General features: G+C 33.9%; 1 protein-coding gene across 4 annotated transcripts in view; it reads right to left on the bottom strand.

The window, feature by feature from the left end:
* Positions 1 to 18,123, bottom strand: part of TDRD3 (tudor domain containing 3) — a 98,337-nt gene that overhangs the window by 34,334 nt on the left and 45,880 nt on the right. For 3 of the 4 annotated variants that reach the window (XM_027750588.2, XM_039381542.1, XM_039381541.1), the window contains 8 exons: positions 17,255 to 17,320; positions 13,366 to 13,526; positions 11,090 to 11,231; positions 5,431 to 5,502; positions 4,742 to 4,891; positions 3,930 to 4,070; positions 2,712 to 2,868; positions 1,976 to 2,101 (listed from right to left, as the gene is read on the bottom strand). In XM_027750588.2, the coding sequence (XP_027606389.2) occupies positions 1,976 to 2,101; positions 2,712 to 2,868; positions 3,930 to 4,070; positions 4,742 to 4,891; positions 5,431 to 5,502; positions 11,090 to 11,231; positions 13,366 to 13,526; positions 17,255 to 17,320 (1,015 nt within the window). The remainder of the gene's footprint in view (positions 1 to 1,975; positions 2,102 to 2,711; positions 2,869 to 3,929; positions 4,071 to 4,741; positions 4,892 to 5,430; positions 5,503 to 11,089; positions 11,232 to 13,365; positions 13,527 to 17,254; positions 17,321 to 18,123) is intronic. The other variant, XM_027750589.2, reaches the window with a different exon arrangement.

Here is an 18,123-nt window from a genome sequence, read left to right on the forward strand (position 1 = left end):
AATATAAATGGAGAAAAACCTGCCAGCCTGGGCTCTCCTTAGTGTACTACTATGCAGGAAAATCGATGAAGAGACCTTATTTTTGGTTATGTAACATTACATATTTGAGTCATTTCAGTTCCCCCAACGTGCCTTTCATTTCTGACCAATATTTTTCTAATTCTAAGTGAAACTACATGTGTCTACTGCTAACAGCCGACAGGATCAAATGAAATTTAGAAGGTACTATATACATATATATATATATATATATCCTGTTTTCTGCAGACAGTTGGATGCAGACGTCATCATGAAAGAGTTCACAGTGGTCACTGCACATACATCACTCTGTAAACACTTCTAACACTCCTATCATCTCAGTTTAAATGGAACTTAAGACAACTAATAATTAAGAATTTAACTGAGATGATGTTCAACCACAGAGGGAGAAAACTAGCAGAAAATTTACTTTCAATATATCATTTCAAGGATGTGTTTGAATTCATCAGACTGCAGAATTTTCCTCGAATTTGGCAAGGAAAAAAGCACTTTTAAAAATACAAAATACATATGCCTACATATTTCTTGAAAAAAATCCATTTGAAACAGACTTTGTGAGACAAAAGTAAAACCTGGCATAGAAACGGAGACACAATCCTATGGGCTTATACACAGTCAGTAAGGAAAATAAAAACAACATGAAACTAAGCAACCACTTCAAAGCCTTACCAATTACAAAGAACAACATCTTTTTCTTTTTCAGAAGAAAAAGGGCAAAAATATCTAAAAAAATTTCACAAAATAATTAGAACACTTTCTGAACTCTTCAAAAGTGATAACAAGTTGGGTTTGGTTTTACTTTTCAGAAAAGCAGGATTCAAGAATAGTACAACAGACCACATATTGATCATTCAGATAAAGCTAAAAACCCCAACACCAAAAACCCTATGTCATGCTAGGAAATATGCCAGAACCTTTGGCAATTGAAGGAGTACAAAACCTTTACAAAGTTTTAATACAATTATGTTTATTATTATGATCACTTATGGAATCTTTTTATTTTTATTTAAGAGGGGAAAAAACATAGAAAAGGAAAATGTATTTATCTTTAAAAGACAACATTGAAGATTATAAACTGAAATACATATAACCAATAAAACCATTTTTTTACTGATATAACACTACGCTTTATTGTCTACGTACACGTACTAAATCCCAAGATCATAGAAGTCCCCCCTAGCAATCCATAATACCATTTTACAAGAAGCAATTCACTTATTTCACAAGTCTTGGTAAACTACCATTACTTACGTACTATATAATTACTGACAGTAAGCAAGTTATATAACGCACAGGGATTATTTCTATTATTTTCCTTTAAGTGTCTTTCGGTCACACAAAAAAGCCTTCTCTAACCTCTCAATATAAGCACAAAATGTATCCAAAGAGAAATCAATGTTTGCAATGTAAGTGAAAAACACCCCCACTGTTTTAATTTCTGTTCACTGTAAAAATCTAATTCATCTTTGGTAAGTGAAATGAGTTGCCAAGATATATCTCAACCATCATTCCCTACACCTGCTTTCTGAATTATATTCATTACCTGAATAGTTTACTAAATTGTATCAGCTAATGCAGAATGCTTTTGTATTTGAAAGGTACTTTCTTTGAATATTTTAGATTTCTGACAAATACAGGGAAGACTCATGACATCATGAGTGAAGAGTCATGATTCTGGAGGAATCCCATCAGATTAACAGACTGTGATTTATGTCATCTTATTTCAAATTACTTACTTTTAGACATCTAACCATTGCAATGCAATTTATTTGACCTTTTTTCAAAGGAGAGGAACAGTTCTCCAAGCACTCTTTTTTTTTATGACTGAGTGTGGAGGAAGTTCTAGGAATCACCTTTTAGATGACATAAATAGGAAAAAGAATTCCACCAACACTGTCCAATATTTGTTCCAGATACATTAATTTCAGTAACTTACCCTCTACAGTTAGAGTACCCATTTTGGATTCCAAGAAATCAAACAGTGTGCTTGGTGCAGAAGGTCTGGCATTTCCTAGCTCTTCTTCATCTTCAGGTCTTATTCGGCCTCGGCCCTTCCCTTTACCTGTAAGCATCAAAAGTTTTTTGTGAATGGGTAATAAATAAATAAAAAGTATACACTTTTTCATTTGATTTACAAACTGTTTGTATTTTCTGACTTTAAAAAATTCTGTCATGGACAAAATAGATAGAAAAAGGGAGAACATTTTTAAAATAAAAGAGATTTAGATTATCTGTTAAGAAGAAATTCTTTAATGTGAGGGTGATGACGCTCTGGAACAGGTTGTCTATAGAAGCTGTGGATGCCCCACTCCTGGAAGTGTTCAAGGCCAGGCTGATGGGGTCCTGGGTGACATAATCTAGTGGGTGGCATCCCTGCCCGCGGGGGGGAAGGTGGAACAACATGATCTTTAAGGTACCTTCCAACCCATGTCTTTCTGGGATTTTAGGATACACGTATTTCCCATTTAAAGATATTCCAATCTGTGACTTCCAATTCAAAAATTTTGACAAGAATATAAGGCACAGAGGCCTTTCCTAGGTATTTGCTTTCAGGTTTGCAATGCATTCTAACTTTAAGAAAAAAAACATGCAGATATGACTTTCTATAACTACATTAGTAATCCACCATACACAAAGTCCCTTGCTTGTAAACACCTGTTTTCAAGTTTTACCTCTAGGTGGTGGTCCCTGAATGGGTTTCTGTTTACTGTTGTTCAGAAGAAAATTTAATGCTGCCTCTAGGCTGTTACTGTTATCCATAAGAGCCTGCCTTGCTGCTTCTTTGCTGAAACCCATTTCTGTTATGTGTTTTAGAGCTTTTTCATCAACCTGAAATAAAAGGTACACACATAACTAATAAATACAACAAAGATTCTATAAACCCACCAGATTTTACATTATTTTTTCTTCAATTTTTACTTGAAACACTATTTCTTATTTAATTGATGATAAATATTTCAGTTTTGTATAATATCTTCACGTACAATCTCTCTTAGGTCCAAACAACCAGCTAATAAAGGTTTGGGGTTTTTTAATATTATTATTATGATTTTTAATTCATTAGTTTTCAGTTCTACTATTATGTGCTGTCAAGCACAAATTCTCCTAGTCTAGATGAAAACTAAAAAGAATATCTCAAAATAATACTGGTATCAAACCGAGCCGTTTGGTCCTGTTCGAACCCTTTCACGACTTTTACAGACAATACAAAACCCAGTTACACATTTCTTAAAAAAAGGAGAAAATAATTGGCTAAAGGTTTTGTAGAAGAAAGCAAAGAAGTACAAACAATTAATTTCTACAGAAATGCAGGCTTTGTTATTCTAAACTGTATAGAGCACAATGACGAAAAGGCAAAGCAGGAATCACAAAGCGTCAAATATAGAAAAGAGCCTGACATCTGCTTTAAAGCACTCTGGTGAAAACTGCCTCTTCCAGTGCAGACAGACTTACATGCAACAAACACAAAATGGGACTAGGCCCTCTGTCCTTCCTTATCCCATACCCAACCAAAATGACACCAGTTACCCATCTACTGGAACAGCCGCAACCAAATACATTCTTAATTGGAATCCCATGAATATAACACTGTGTCTGCAAGTTCCAAAATAGGCATATTATGACCCTTCATAAAAACAACCTTCAAACCTAGTGGAATCTAACCTTTAGATACACATTTAAAGTTTCCTGGATAACTTTTTTACCCTCAAATCACACTGAAGCTCCTAACTATCTTGGTAAGGTACAAAAACACCTTAGGTATTCTAAATAGACTTCAAAATTATTGGAAGTCATTATTCCTTGAGGTACTTTGATTTTATTTTTGTTATATTTGTTTTTTGGTTTTGAGTAGTGAGCATTTAAGGTTCCATTTAAGTCTTCCACCTTACCAATTCTCGGTAGACACCTTCATTCTTCCCCTCAGGTTTTGCTATCTTCTCTTTCTGGAACAGTTCCCTGTTTCGATTCCCTCCAGCACTCACACTGAGATTACTTCTGCTACTACCACCGCCTCCTCCGAATGTCTTGGTCTTCAGATAAGCACAAAACCAAAATTTCAGCAAACAGAACTTACAAAAATAAGCCTCAATATTAGCTAGTAGAAAAAGTGCAGTAAATTTGTTGCAGTGATATTTTTTATGATTATGCTTTCCATCAACAAATAAAGCACTAATTTACACACACAAAAAGATTAATTTATTAGATAGGTCTTTCTTTCTCTGTGCCCAAAGGAGGCTGTTAAAAGAGTGTATAATTCTAGTTTTTATGACTTACAAAGCAGATTTCAAAAATAAACTAAAAGGAAAACCAAAGGGGGACAAAAACCTGACACATTAGAACTAAACTTTCTAGCTATTCTTTCAGACTGAGTGCAGGGAATCACCAGTTTTTGAGAATTGAAAAAAAACATCAAAATTGATAACCTGCATTAATTACTTAAATCTTATTAGCTAAATTGTAAACCCCACATTTTTTAATAGTGGTATCAAAAACATATCTGCAATAAAACATTATGATACATTTATTGGCATTATTAAAAGAACATAGCCATCAATCCAAAATGACTCTCTGATTCTTTGTAAAGATTCAGGAGTAGAATTATAAGCAGGCAAATATCAGAAAGCATTTGTCATTTAATACTTAAAATAACAAGAAAAGATCAATTACGGTAAGTGAAACGGTGCAACACACGCATTCTAACCTCCTTGCTCTTTGCTACTTCTGCAATAGCAGCTGTTCTCTGCTTTTCAAATTCATCATTGTCCACAACAGTTTTTACAGCATTTGTCATTTGCAGAGTCTTTCTGCGATCAAGGTCTCTGCTATCCACTTGCACATGAGACGCACATTTCTGAAAATGCAAAAGAATTTTTTAATTAACTCTTCTGCCTACTCTCATTTAAAAAAGACCAAAGTATTATTGCATTAGATTAGCACAATTTAAGATAAAGAATATGATCACAAAAATGTACACCTAGGACATCTAGATCTGTTTTTCCTAAAAGCATACTCCTCTGGTCCACTAGAAAGGCCAAAAAAAGACTTTTACATTTTAAGTTTAGTTCACAACATGGCTGGTAAGATTACTGGAAGTACCTCTGGCATTTAAGAAGGGACTACGTTAGTGCCTACGTGATCTGACTGGCACAATCAAAGGCTCCACATATGAAATAAAATTAAGTTTGAAATTGAGAGGAAAAATGTCAAATAGAAACTGGTGCCACGAAGTGATAGGATTAACACAATTTTTTTTTTAAACAGGCACATTTTTTATATCCAAGTCATCATGATCTAAGGTGTTTTGATAGCCTTTATCTAACTGGATCCAGGTACCCTAGATATCATAATACAGGTTTCTTTCATGAAATGACAAAGAGAAGTACGCTATACCTGCCCAAAAGGTACAAAAGGAGGAGGACCGCCTTCTGTTCCAATGTTACTCCTATTGTGTTTCGCCAAACTCTGTAAAAGAACACTGATGATTAATAAATTGCAAACAGAAAAGAGATTATATGTTAAATGTCTATTTCAGAAAGTATAGGAAATTTGCAAGATGGACATTTTAAGCAGAAAAAAATAATGATATTCTTAAAATCCTGGGGTACTTAAGAAGAAGGTTCAATGCGGAGCAGAGGAAAGAAGAAAATTATGGAATTCTGCATAATCATTAAGGTAACATATAGAGCAAATATAGAAAATTCAGTTATATACCAAAACCTACACTAGCAGAACAAAGTAGCACACAAATAGGCAGCAGATGTTTCTTTACATAGTGCCCAGTAAACCTGCTGTCACTACAGATTGTAAAGACACACAGATTCAGCATGTTTAAAAACAGATTGGACCAATTCAGCCTAAAGAAGGTAAGGTTCACAGACATCTTATCAATTTACACAAACTGAAAGGAGAATGTAAAGAGAATGGAGCCAGGTCCTTTTCAGTGGTGCCCAGTGAGACAAAAAGACAATGGGCAGAAACTGAAACACAGAGGGTCCCTCTGAACATCAGAAACCACTATTTTTACTGAGGGTGACTGGGCACTAGCACAGGTTGGCACAGGTTGCCCAGGGAGGTTGTGGAGTCCCCATCCTTGGAAATACTCAAAAGCTGCCAGGACACTGTTCTGGACAACTGGCTCTAGATGGCCCTGATGGAACCAGATGACCTCCAGGCTCAACCATTCTGTGAAATTCATGATCCCACGCATAAGCAAACACAGAAAAGATGAGTCAGAATTGTATCCCCTGATAAAACATAAAAGAGAAATTCTGGATGCTAAGGCTTCATAAGAGCTCAGGTTGTGCTCTCTCCCTAAAAAACATCTTTTTGCCACTGCTGGAAACAAAATACTGGGCTACCACGAAATTCCCCCAATAACCTTATAAAGAGCATGGTATATAGGCTAAATTGATTAGGAGGTCTTTGGATCACAAAGACCATAACAGTAAGCATAACAATTACTAATACACAGTATTGATAGAACAAGTGCTCTAAACTCTTCGGTTTATTGATGACCTAGGCCTGAAAACATAGCATTCTCCAATAATACAATTACTTGTTAACAACAACAGCCAAAAGATGGATTTGTAAAACATTGCATTAAACTATCTGTTCATAAGTTGATAAAGTTTTTCTCATTCTCTACAAATTACAAAACCAGCAATAATCTGGAAGAGAAAGAAACTCACTGTAACTGACATTTGGTTATGTGTTAATTATTGTGTATTACACAGAAATATTTGGTTTCAGAACTGGAAGAAGGGAAGAACAGGTCTTTAATGCTGTTAAAATGCTCCAAAATTGCATTTCATATAATGTATCTGTTTTATCATCTTCATTTTATATTATCTTTTTTCCCCCACTGGACAGTCATGCATGATTACATACATCATTTACCACTCCCGATTAGCAGAGACAGTATTATTTACTTAAGACTATATATGACATTTACCTATATACTTATTACACTTATGTAAAATTGATTTAAATACATCATGTGAGAACCGTAGTATAACCGTGAACATCCTTTAAGCCACTATATTATCAGAAAATTTTTTAAACTAAGTAATGGATCAATTTAGCTAATACATACCGAAATTAAAACTTTTGGTCAACTCCTTTCAAGTTAACTACTTTTATTGAGGAGCCAAAGACCGTTTTCTAAATCATTTATGGTTATTAAGTCCTTTCAAGGCTGAAAAAAAATAATAATCCTTTTCTTCATGCCTTGGAGCAAAAAAACACTGATAAAGTATTTGATAAATTATTCAAAACAAAGCACTTAGTGCAGAAATCATAAAATTTTTCTGCTTTAGATTCGATCAGTTCCTTTAAAGTGCTGCCTTAGAATTATGAGCTAACCAAAGGCTGATCACTGCAGCATGCTCATACCTTTCTGTATCTATTAACTGAAGCAGCACAGTACAAGTGATTTCATGGCCAAGCCGCTTCACTTCCCCAAGGAAGGCACTCTAGGTCCAGTAAATCCTACACTTATTCTGTTTTTTATTTGTTTGCTTGTTTGTTTGTACCTAGAGAAATGCAAGCAGTTTTGGAATGAACTCCACGCTGAATCAATCTATAATAAAAAAAATATTAAGTGCTAGTCTAAGAACTAAAGCATGTCCTACAATCAGGAAGAACATGCTGAAATTTAAGGTTAAATTTTTCTTTCCCATAGAAGAAAATGACTGTTCTAATCTACCGCTCAAACATGCAATTGGGCAAATAGCAAAAAAGCACTTAAAATTGACTGCCTATTTACTATATTTAGCTACACGGATTTTGATTCGTAACAATTTATTGCATAAAGCCATAATGAAAGAATTGTAATGTTCTAATGGTAAACAGGAGCCCTGACACTTTCTTCCCAGGTAGTACTGTCTGCTGAGAAGTGAGAGCAGCTGCTTTGGAAATGACATTTTGTATTGCATCAAATACAAAGCAACTTGACAACAGTATTTTTTTAACTTACAATTAAATATGCTCATAGCACAGCAGTAACTATCATTTACAATAAACTTTGTTACAAATACACTTAGTATGCTTCTTTTATCCTTTTTGCTGTATTTGCATTGTGATATTAAAAACCTATTTCCTTGGGAATCTCTTAAGAAACAAAGGTTGTACAATATGAGACTGAACTAGATATTATGTTCTACTGTACCCTCACACTTCTTTCTAGTATGAATTTTGATGTATACATAAAACTACTCCCTTTTCCCATAAGGTAATCTCAATATTTAGCCTCACCTTCACCAAAACACAAGACTCATTAAGTATAGTAGAGAACTTTACTTTTAGATAATTTGTAATTCAACAGATTCTATGTTTTAAAAATATGAGTCTATCAAATACTCTCACCAATCATCTCAGCAAAATTTGCTTCAGACTCCACTTACATATTGCCTGATATTTTGATTAATGGCAATACGAAGTACTGTTTTTTCATAAGAAGGGTACCAGCAATATCTCACAGATACTGACCCTTCATGTTTGAAACACCAGTCACCACCAGAACATAAGAAACTCCACGAAGCAACAGTTATTTGGAACTGTATTTTCACCTAAAGATGTCCATGACACTTTACCTTGCATTTCCAAATAGTCTAGAAAAAAAGATCTCACAGTAACAGTCTCATTTCCTCCTTCCTTATTTATATACTGTTACTTAAATACTGACGCTTGAAAAAAATCGAAATTTGGAGACAAGAATTTACCTTATGATAAAATTGAATGCTACAAGGAATAGCAAATTTATTCCTCATTCTGTGTGATAATACTGCATTCATTCTACATATGCTATATTTGTTGTGTGTGTCTCTCATTACTAAAACTTGATTCCTCCTGAAAGCGATTTGAACGGTCTGAATGGAACAAAACAGTAATGAAATGTAACAACTAGAAGCTGACAGGCAGGTGCAAGGGCAGTAACTTAAACTGGTTAAACAACTTTAATTCTTAAGTTTCAGAATATTATTTGGCTTACTAGCACTAATGTTACCTCTTATTTCATCATCTACACGAGAAGCCAAATTAACATATCTCAGACATTCTAGTAGCAAGAAAATTAAAAACTGGCTTCAAAACCAAAAAACTGGCTTCAAAACAAGTCATTTTAAATAGTCCCACAAATAAAAGTTTCCTGTCTTTTTATGCAAACACAATTCAGCATTTTATTTATGCTTCAGCAGCAAGATTAGACAAGGAGAGGTAATGTCCTTTGTCACCTCTCAGGTATTTTAGCAATCATGCTTATTTGTCCACTGTTCTCTCCTGCAAAGCTTTCTGAATAGGAGAGAAATATTGAATTCATGGGGAAATGGCTATCATGTAACATCTGGCTTCTATAGACTTATTTGAGCCCTATCTGTCTAGCTGTCAGTCTGGATATAGAACTGGAACTACAATTTCCAGTGGTCATGGTTCACCTGTCCAAATTGATTTGCTGTCACCTAGAGCTTTTGACATTGGCCACATGTGCTGTGAGCTGGTCAACAAGAAAAAGAAAATGATACTCAGGCAAACTCCAAGATGGAACGAGAGAGTTGAGGGGATACCAACAGGCAATAGTTAACTTTCTATATCTTACCAGAGCAAAAGAGTGACAGCTACCACTCAGTTAAACATATCACATAAAGCCAACAGAACTGGCTCACAACAAGTGCTAAAAGGTGTACTCAGCAGCACACCAATGGTTATTAAATGGTTTGCTTTCTTGCAAACACAACATGTTCCAAGTTATTTCTTGATATTTATTTCAAAAACAAAATAATAATTATGAAGTAAGAATTATTTGTTGAAGTCCAGATAGAAGAAATATGAAAACAGACTGTTAATCACCAAGAAAGCCAACCAATTCTATTGACCCTTGTCTTACAAATTAGATGGTATTCTTAAGAACATATTAGCTCTATGTGTCTCCCTTCTGTCCCCATCAATATTAAAACTCACAAGACTTTATGTTAAATAAGAAAAAAATTATAAACTGGGATATTTCTGCTGTTGGTCCCAGAACTTCTTTTAAAACCAGGAATAGCTTTTTAAAAAAAAAACAAACCAACAATAAAAATCAACCAACCAAACTATTTTCAACTATAAAAGCACAAAGAGGATGCCAAATAGAATCTATGACAATGGACACTGTGTAACTCAAACATTCAAATAAGTTTTGGTTCAGTTTGATGAAATCTAAGAAGTGCAACCAAACACTAAAGAAGGCTACTTGCAACAAAAACGACTGAGCTCCACTTAACATCAGCAACAAAAAAAGAAGTGCTTTATACAGAAATGACCATCATGTTCATAAGCAGCTACTCCATTTCATCCATCAGAGATGTGGATGCAAAAATACAGAGATGAGTGTGGTAGCAGTAGCGATAACTGATCTGGCAAGTATTTGGGACCAAGGGTAGTAGGGTCACAACTTCCTGCCCTAAGAACTTCCACTCATTTGTGAGAAAATGTATGAAAAAATATTCCTGCAGCCACTTTTGTTCTAGTGGGACAGACACCAGAGTAAAGGATTTATGGCTTGTTGAAAGAATTTAAAACTTCCAATTTGTCTTTGTAACCAAAAATTTATCTAAAGTACTGATGAAATCTGCAATACAGAGTTCGTATTAAAGGTTACCAACTTCAGTGCTTTCTGTACACTTATTCCACTATTTTTACCTCAAAATACACAGTCTGAAGATGGTAATTGTAAAAGGTAGCATTCTATAATATTTTGGAACCAAACACATTGTTTAGGAAAGCAATCAGCCATGACTGTACCAAAATAAATTTAATATATTTGATTAACATTTTCAATCCCTGCAGAATACAGAAAGGAATCAGTTCCCATGCAAAGATTGCTTTTAATTTCTTAATATGCAACATTATACATAAGACCTACTTACATATATCTGTCTGCAGCCCTAAAACTATTTCGACAGTACACTCCTAAAAGCTTATAATAAAAAAAGTTCACAGTCAACACAATAAGCTTGATGTCATGAAATGTAATATGCATTCTGTAAAACAAGTATTTGCAGTGGTGTTACCTCACCCTTTGTAATTCCCACTTTTCTATAAGATGCTCCACTTCGCCTCCAAGAACTGCTGTGTTACTGTCATCCAGCAGCAAGAACCCATTTCTCACTTCAACAATTCCTGAAAGCTTAATTTTTGTTCCAGGTGGAGTGTTCAGGCTAGAGGTAGAAACAAAGCCAAATATTTCAAATACATTTATTAATATTCTCCCACAAAGAAACATTTAAAAATACTTCTATTATACTTCCAACATTTCATATGCCATAATAAAAAATTAGCATCAAAAACCTTTGCAATAATTCCTTGAGTATACACAGTACTTTTCAATAGCTTTATTGGAACACTTCCAACTCATTACACAAAAACGCTATACTGCAAATTAGACTCTAACAGAGATGAATGTTTGCAAATTGTCTGCTTGGTTAAAACCCAATTTCACAATACCAAACTAAGGATGTGATTTGTTTAGACTAAGAGAAGATAGTCTTAGACAACTGACTTTAAGATAAGTTCCTCATCCTAGTATGTATTTATAGCTAATAGAGGATCTCCAGATGGGTAATCATCTCATTTTTTTTTTAGACATTTAACTTAGGAGAAAACAAAGAGTGGTTAGAAAGGAAGCTTTCTATATGTTGCCAACAGCCAGGACTGTACTAGAATAAAAATAAAAAGCATGCAACTCATAGTGTTTCTTCTCTCATTACTCTGCAATTTAAAAACATTATGAATACTTTCTGTCATCAGCTCCCACAAGGAGGTACCTTATCTTCTCATGTGAATCTACCCTATGAAAAGCAACGGCAGAAGTGTAAAAGAATCATGCATCTCCAACCCATAACTGGAAGACATGACAAGCAGAACAATCTAAAGACTGCTCATTCTTATGAGAAATAGGACACAGCCACTTATAACTTTTCAACTGAGAGGCAATAATATCTTTAAAATATGCTGAAGCTACTGTTGCAATCACAGGCCCATTCTACATAGTGAGGCACACTCACAGTGCAGTCAGCCAATTACAGCACCAGTGGCATTTAACCTTTGCAATGTTAGTAGGTTTTCTGTATTGTGCAGATAAAAGCAAAGAAATTGAGATCAAACAAACAAACATGCAAGAAATACAGAAAAAAATTAAAATTATGCATGGGGAGAGGGGTAAAAGAAAACCATAGTCATTAAAAACCTACAATTTAAAATAAAATATTCTTTTTATTTATTAATTTAAAGAAACACTATGTACTGAAAAAGTACATTATTCCAGGATAATAGTCCCGTTTCAAACCTGAAACAACTACATGTAACAGAAATTGAATTTTCATATGTTACACAAAAAGAAGAGCTCACAACATTACTAGAGTGATGAGTTTGCTAACATTTTTCAAATTTTATCAAAAAGCTTTCAAATGATGTCTTGTACTGTGTGTTCAATTAAATATTTTGTGATCTAGAATCTACTTACACAAGAGTCTGTTTGCCTTCCTTTACTGCTCTCTTTATATTCGCATTGGAATATGATATTCCAAGTTCTGCTGGCTCAAGCTAAAATTAAAATATCATTAAATGTTCTGACAGCACCACTCTAAACTGCAAGCTGGCTCCTGCTCAGAAGGAGCAGTTTAACAGTAACAGATGACATTCAAAAATTAAGTGTGTATATACATATATATACATATATATAACTGTTGTAGCTAGCAGAAAAAGACAGAGGAAGATTTTTGTTTTTAATCCAAGTAATCTGAACTAGAAAAGTGCAGAGCACACCATGAATCTAGAGATTAAACACTAGAGATCATTTTTAGCATCTTCATAACTGAACACACAAAAAATCCCCATGTTCAACAGTAATTAGTTCTCTTACCCTTCACTTTTAACTGAAGAAATATTCAAGTTAAAGGCCTGCCCACAGTTAAGCAGCATTAGTTGCATTAGTTTAGGTGTGTCAGACCTGTGACACTCCTGCTACAAAGGTCAGACAAAAGATGTGCTACTATTAAAAACTGGGAATTTGGTTCAAGTTTACATACACCCAAAATGTTGTGTGCTGTGAAAATACAACTCAGTAGATGGCTGCAAAAATCCCCTTTCTTCCATTATGTACTTCAGCATAAATGGTACTGTAAATTACATTCAGATCTACTTTTGCATGCTGAATTTAAGTTTCTCCTTTATATTCAAAATCCAAGAAGGAAGTTTTGCCAAGCGATTCTTTTCATATATTATTAAGGACACTTCCATTACTTTAAGGACACTTAAGTATCGAGCAAAACTTGGATGAGAAAGTTGGTTCACCTTATTTTTGACATGCTACTGTATTCTATAGCTGTGCAGCTTGTGTGTCCATCCGTCATCTGTAAACGTAACATTCTGGGAGCAGCCTGAGATTCTTCGTTATCCTTTGGTGCAGCAACATTGCGAATTTTCTGTATTTGCAGAACACATGGCCCTTCTAGCTAGATATGTGAAACAGAGAAGACAAGACTGTTAACACTGTTAAGCAAACGCTGTAATATCTAGACACACTAACAGATGCCCCCAGGCAAAGAAAAGTGTAATTTTATCAGGCAGTCATGTTCAATTTCTATCACTCGTACTGCACGTTCTAAAGCATGATAAAAATGGCTTTTTCAGAGAACAGTTGTCATGTTTCATACATCTCTGAAATATCAATTATGAAAAAATAGTGAATGAAAACAGTTGAGGAGGCAAACAAACAAAAACACAAATACTGTCACTTCTAACATAGTAAACATAGAAAAAAAGAGCAATTAATAAATAAAAGAATAGAAGCAAAGTAGCTTTACTATGATGACAACAAAAGGCCTGATGTAGCAATCACTCTCACTGGAAGGAGATTTATTAAACCTATCATTTTTAACTCGAACAACAAATCTGATCATCATTTTGAAAAAAAAAAAAAAGGAAAGGAGAAAGGCTGTAGGAAACCAAAATCCACAATCATAAAATAATGAAACAGAAACTGGGAAGCATATGAGTAAACTTAAAAAGGAATTAAATTGCTGGCAACTTATGTTTTTAACTGTTTATCAATAATTTGTCGGTACTCAGAAAGCAACTCAGAAAGCAAAGAGTTCACAAATTAAATCCTTTCTGAATGCTTCTTCTGGAATCAATGTTTCCATTGTAATCTTAGTTCTCAAAAGAAAACCAGTAACACCTTAAATGTAACATAACATATATATTATAACTTCATAATCTTCTTTGCAGTTTTCTTCCATTAAAAATACTTAACATATATTTATGGTATATAGTCATCTAGATAGAAAGGGGAGGGTTCAGCTTTTCCAAATCCTATGCAAATGTGGCCATCTTGTGGTTAATGCTGGTAATGTTAACTTTTTTTAAATCCATACAATCCATTAATGAGTGAATGAAACATTTCTGTGTATTAATGACTGAAGTTGATAACCACCTATCATGGTCAAATACCCATGTTGTTTCATACTAGGACTCTATGCCAGCTTTTATGCAACTATTTGCCTGTTATAATAATACTTCAGAATAAACTTATTTCCTATGCAAGATGGAAATAACATATATTCTCAAGACATAGATAATATCGATCTTAGTCTTGGATGAGAGGAACAATAGTATCACATAACTTCTATTGTTGTTCCTGCCCCATAAATATTCTTCTTTATAAACACACAGCTCTGTAACAAAGTATTTGCATACACTGAAAGCTAAATAGCAGCACTGTTTAAGTCGTCAGATTTGCTTTACGTTACTCAAAAAAAAGGAAACACTACAGTTAAGAAAGCAAGGATTCAGTACAGTATCTAATAGCCTGAGCTAAAATTTATAAATAGGAGTTCTTCTCAAATACAGGCTTTTTCTGTGCAATCATTACTTCTTTTCAAAACCTGAAGGATTATCACCCTCCAGCAAATGGCTTGCAAGTGTCTGGTTTGGCATTTTTTTAGAATAATTTTCTAAGATCTATGATCAAAATAAACACAGTTGATCAACATAAGACCAAACTAAATTTTACTAGGAGTTCACATTAAAAATCCTTGATCTTTAACAATACTGACAGAAGTATGTAAATCGCTACAATTTACCAAACAACATTTGTTTAAAAAAATTGTCTTTAATAAAGACAATTAAGGGCCATTTTTTATTTTCTGAGATGTTCTTTTCTACAAAATATAGATGCATTTGTGTGTGTACAAGTGCAAAAGGGTTTTTTCCATAAAAGGGTAGCTCTTATTTCACAGGTATTTTAAAGCACTAACCACCAGAGTTTTCCTTCATTTTTGTTCAGAGGTTTTGAATTTAAAGGAAACAAATGGCACAATTGCACCTTCCTCAGTTGAAGTGAGAACTATGAAAAACCCAAGTGGTGATCTGAGCAGCTAAAACTAGATGAAAACATTTTAAAGCACGTAAGTAGATTCTCACATATAACCTCTATCAAAGCTCTGAGGAAATTACTCACACTTCAATCTTTAACTGACCACTTGAACTATGTAACGACAACAGAAACTGAGAAAACATTCTTTTTAAAGGAAATGGACAAATTATTAGGTACATTCTCAAGTGACGGACGAAAACTTGACAACTACCTCTAAAGAAATCCTATCATAATAAACAAAACTCTGAAAAAGCAGTACGGTAAAGGTCATTTTGAATTTTTGAACTGAAATCGTATTTCAACAATAACACTAAATAAGGCAAACATTACCACATATATAACCTTAATACCATGGAGAATTACATTTAACCAAATACATGTGGACTTTGGGAATATTACGTAATTAAGCAACTGGGAAATGAACAGTGCAAAACCAAATGACATTAAAAGCAACTATTTTGCTTGTTTTCTGTATTTCAAATAAAGGATACTGAAGAGGACAAAAAATATTAGAATTATAGCTATAAAACCCACTAAATCAAATTCATTTAGGTGGTAAAAAATTCTTGAAGCACTGAAGTATCTTCAAGAACATGTTATCCAGAAACCTAACAGGTAAACAATCAGTTTCATAAAACATCATCTTGGTTTATTTTTTTCAAGTAATACCTGAAAAGAACATAGCTCCGCATTATAAGAAATAAAGTTAATAAAACTTCTCCCATAAATTTAGTTTACTAAGTGATATGCTGCATGCACAAACTGCTGCCTAGCTAAAAACTATGATCCTGCAACAGACAATCTCTCAAGTGTGCTTTTCATACATGGCAATAATGTTCCTGCTGTTGTTCTTGTAGAAATCTGTGCTTACAGTACTTACCATTCTATTAAGACAATAGCGTTGACAGAAAAAACAAATGCAAACAGCTCTTAACAGCCTCTCTTATCAGTCTTGCTTTCTTAAAACAAATCCACCTTAACTTATGACTATTTGAATTTCAACAGTGAAGAAACATATTTCCCCAGAATTTTCACATCAGTGACACAGACTGTCTATATTTGGTAGTTGGGGATAATGAACTGAAGTGAGAACTACTGCTCGATTTAAAATAAAATTACTTCATTTATCGACTCTCTATATTGCATGTAAGGAACAAAACAGGAAGGGTATACTGAAGGGGACAAAGTTAATTTCTATCTAAACACACAACGTACATTAAAAATCTAGGACATCCAAGTTTCAAGCATAATACTCTAACACAAAATGTTACACCATCTAACACAGTTTATCCACATAACTTACAGGATACACAGTCATAGCAAAATTACATAAAGCGTATAGCTATAATCATGTACGTCAGTATGCCAAGTAATACAGCACTAACATGTACCACTAAGCATCATAATCAAACAGCTACTTTGCTTTTTTCCTGACCTGCTCTGTTGCCCTCGTAGAATAATGGAGGGGGAATATGAACTTCTAATACCATGTCAAAACCAAAGAGGCTAAATGACTTGTCAGTGATAAATGAAGGTGCTAGGATTGGTCACATTCTTATTTAAGCACTTCAAAGTTGTGAAATAAAAAAGAAAGTGCCCTCTTTTTATGCAAGTTATGTTCATATATATATATATGAACATAATATATATACTATATAATACTATATAATATATATACTATAATATACTAAAACACCGGGTTCTATGTATGTGAAATAATGACAAAACCAGACTAATGCACCATAGAAGGGTGTCATCACACAGAAATCACAGAGCACAGAAAAGTGAAGTAAAAATATTGTCTACCTTTTCCACCTTTCCACCATTGATGTCACTGGGCAGGAATTTCTTGCCAATCGTTCTTAAATCTGTCTGAAATTAATACAGAAGACAAGAGAATATTAACCTAAAATATCCTGTTTCCAAAAAAATCATTGTAAAATAAGAAAAAAAAAGGGTACATTTTCCATAATGACAACTATTCATTACAAAAATCCATTCCTTTAACCCTGTATGATGAAAAAAAAATTCAACAACTCAGAGTTTACAAAAGAAATCATTTTGCTTTTTAAACTATATTGTTTTAAGTACATTTTCAATGTTGATTAAAACGCTTCAAACAGATGAAATGAAATGACTAAACATAACTATGAGGTTTAATAGAGGTAAACACCTTTCTTTACTCTCCACCTGGCACTTAGAGAAAAGTGTTTCTAGTTTGTGACTTTTTACATGCACAAATCCTTCATAAAAGGTTGAGATGATTTTTGCAACTACACTTGGAGTAAAAGCTTATGTATTCTCATTAGATGTTTTTTAACTTAAATGTCTAATTATTTCTTTTGGAAGTGAGATAGACAGCTACATGACATTATTCTGCAACTGTGTAATGTGGCCACTGACAACATTAAACAAAAGAACTCATACGATCAAAAGAAAAAATCTCTGCCCTTTCCTCACCTAACACTGTTTGGACAGGCACATCATTCAGGGTGATGTGAGCTAAAAGGGGCAGCATGTGAAAATAGGAAATAGAATAAAAATTAATGAAACTTTACAAATTACCTTTTTAGTGCATTGACATATGCTAAGAAAAAATATAAGGCATAACAATGCAACCTACAACACCCGTGTTTTTTAAACTCCAGTGCTTGAAATAAGCCTGTTGTTTCAAA

This window comes from Pipra filicauda, unplaced genomic scaffold (genome assembly GCF_003945595.2).
Source record: "Pipra filicauda isolate LSUMZ 115617 unplaced genomic scaffold, ASM394559v2 scaffold22_size4397567_pilon, whole genome shotgun sequence".
In the NCBI taxonomy this organism is placed as follows: Eukaryota; Metazoa; Chordata; class Aves; order Passeriformes; family Pipridae; genus Pipra; species Pipra filicauda.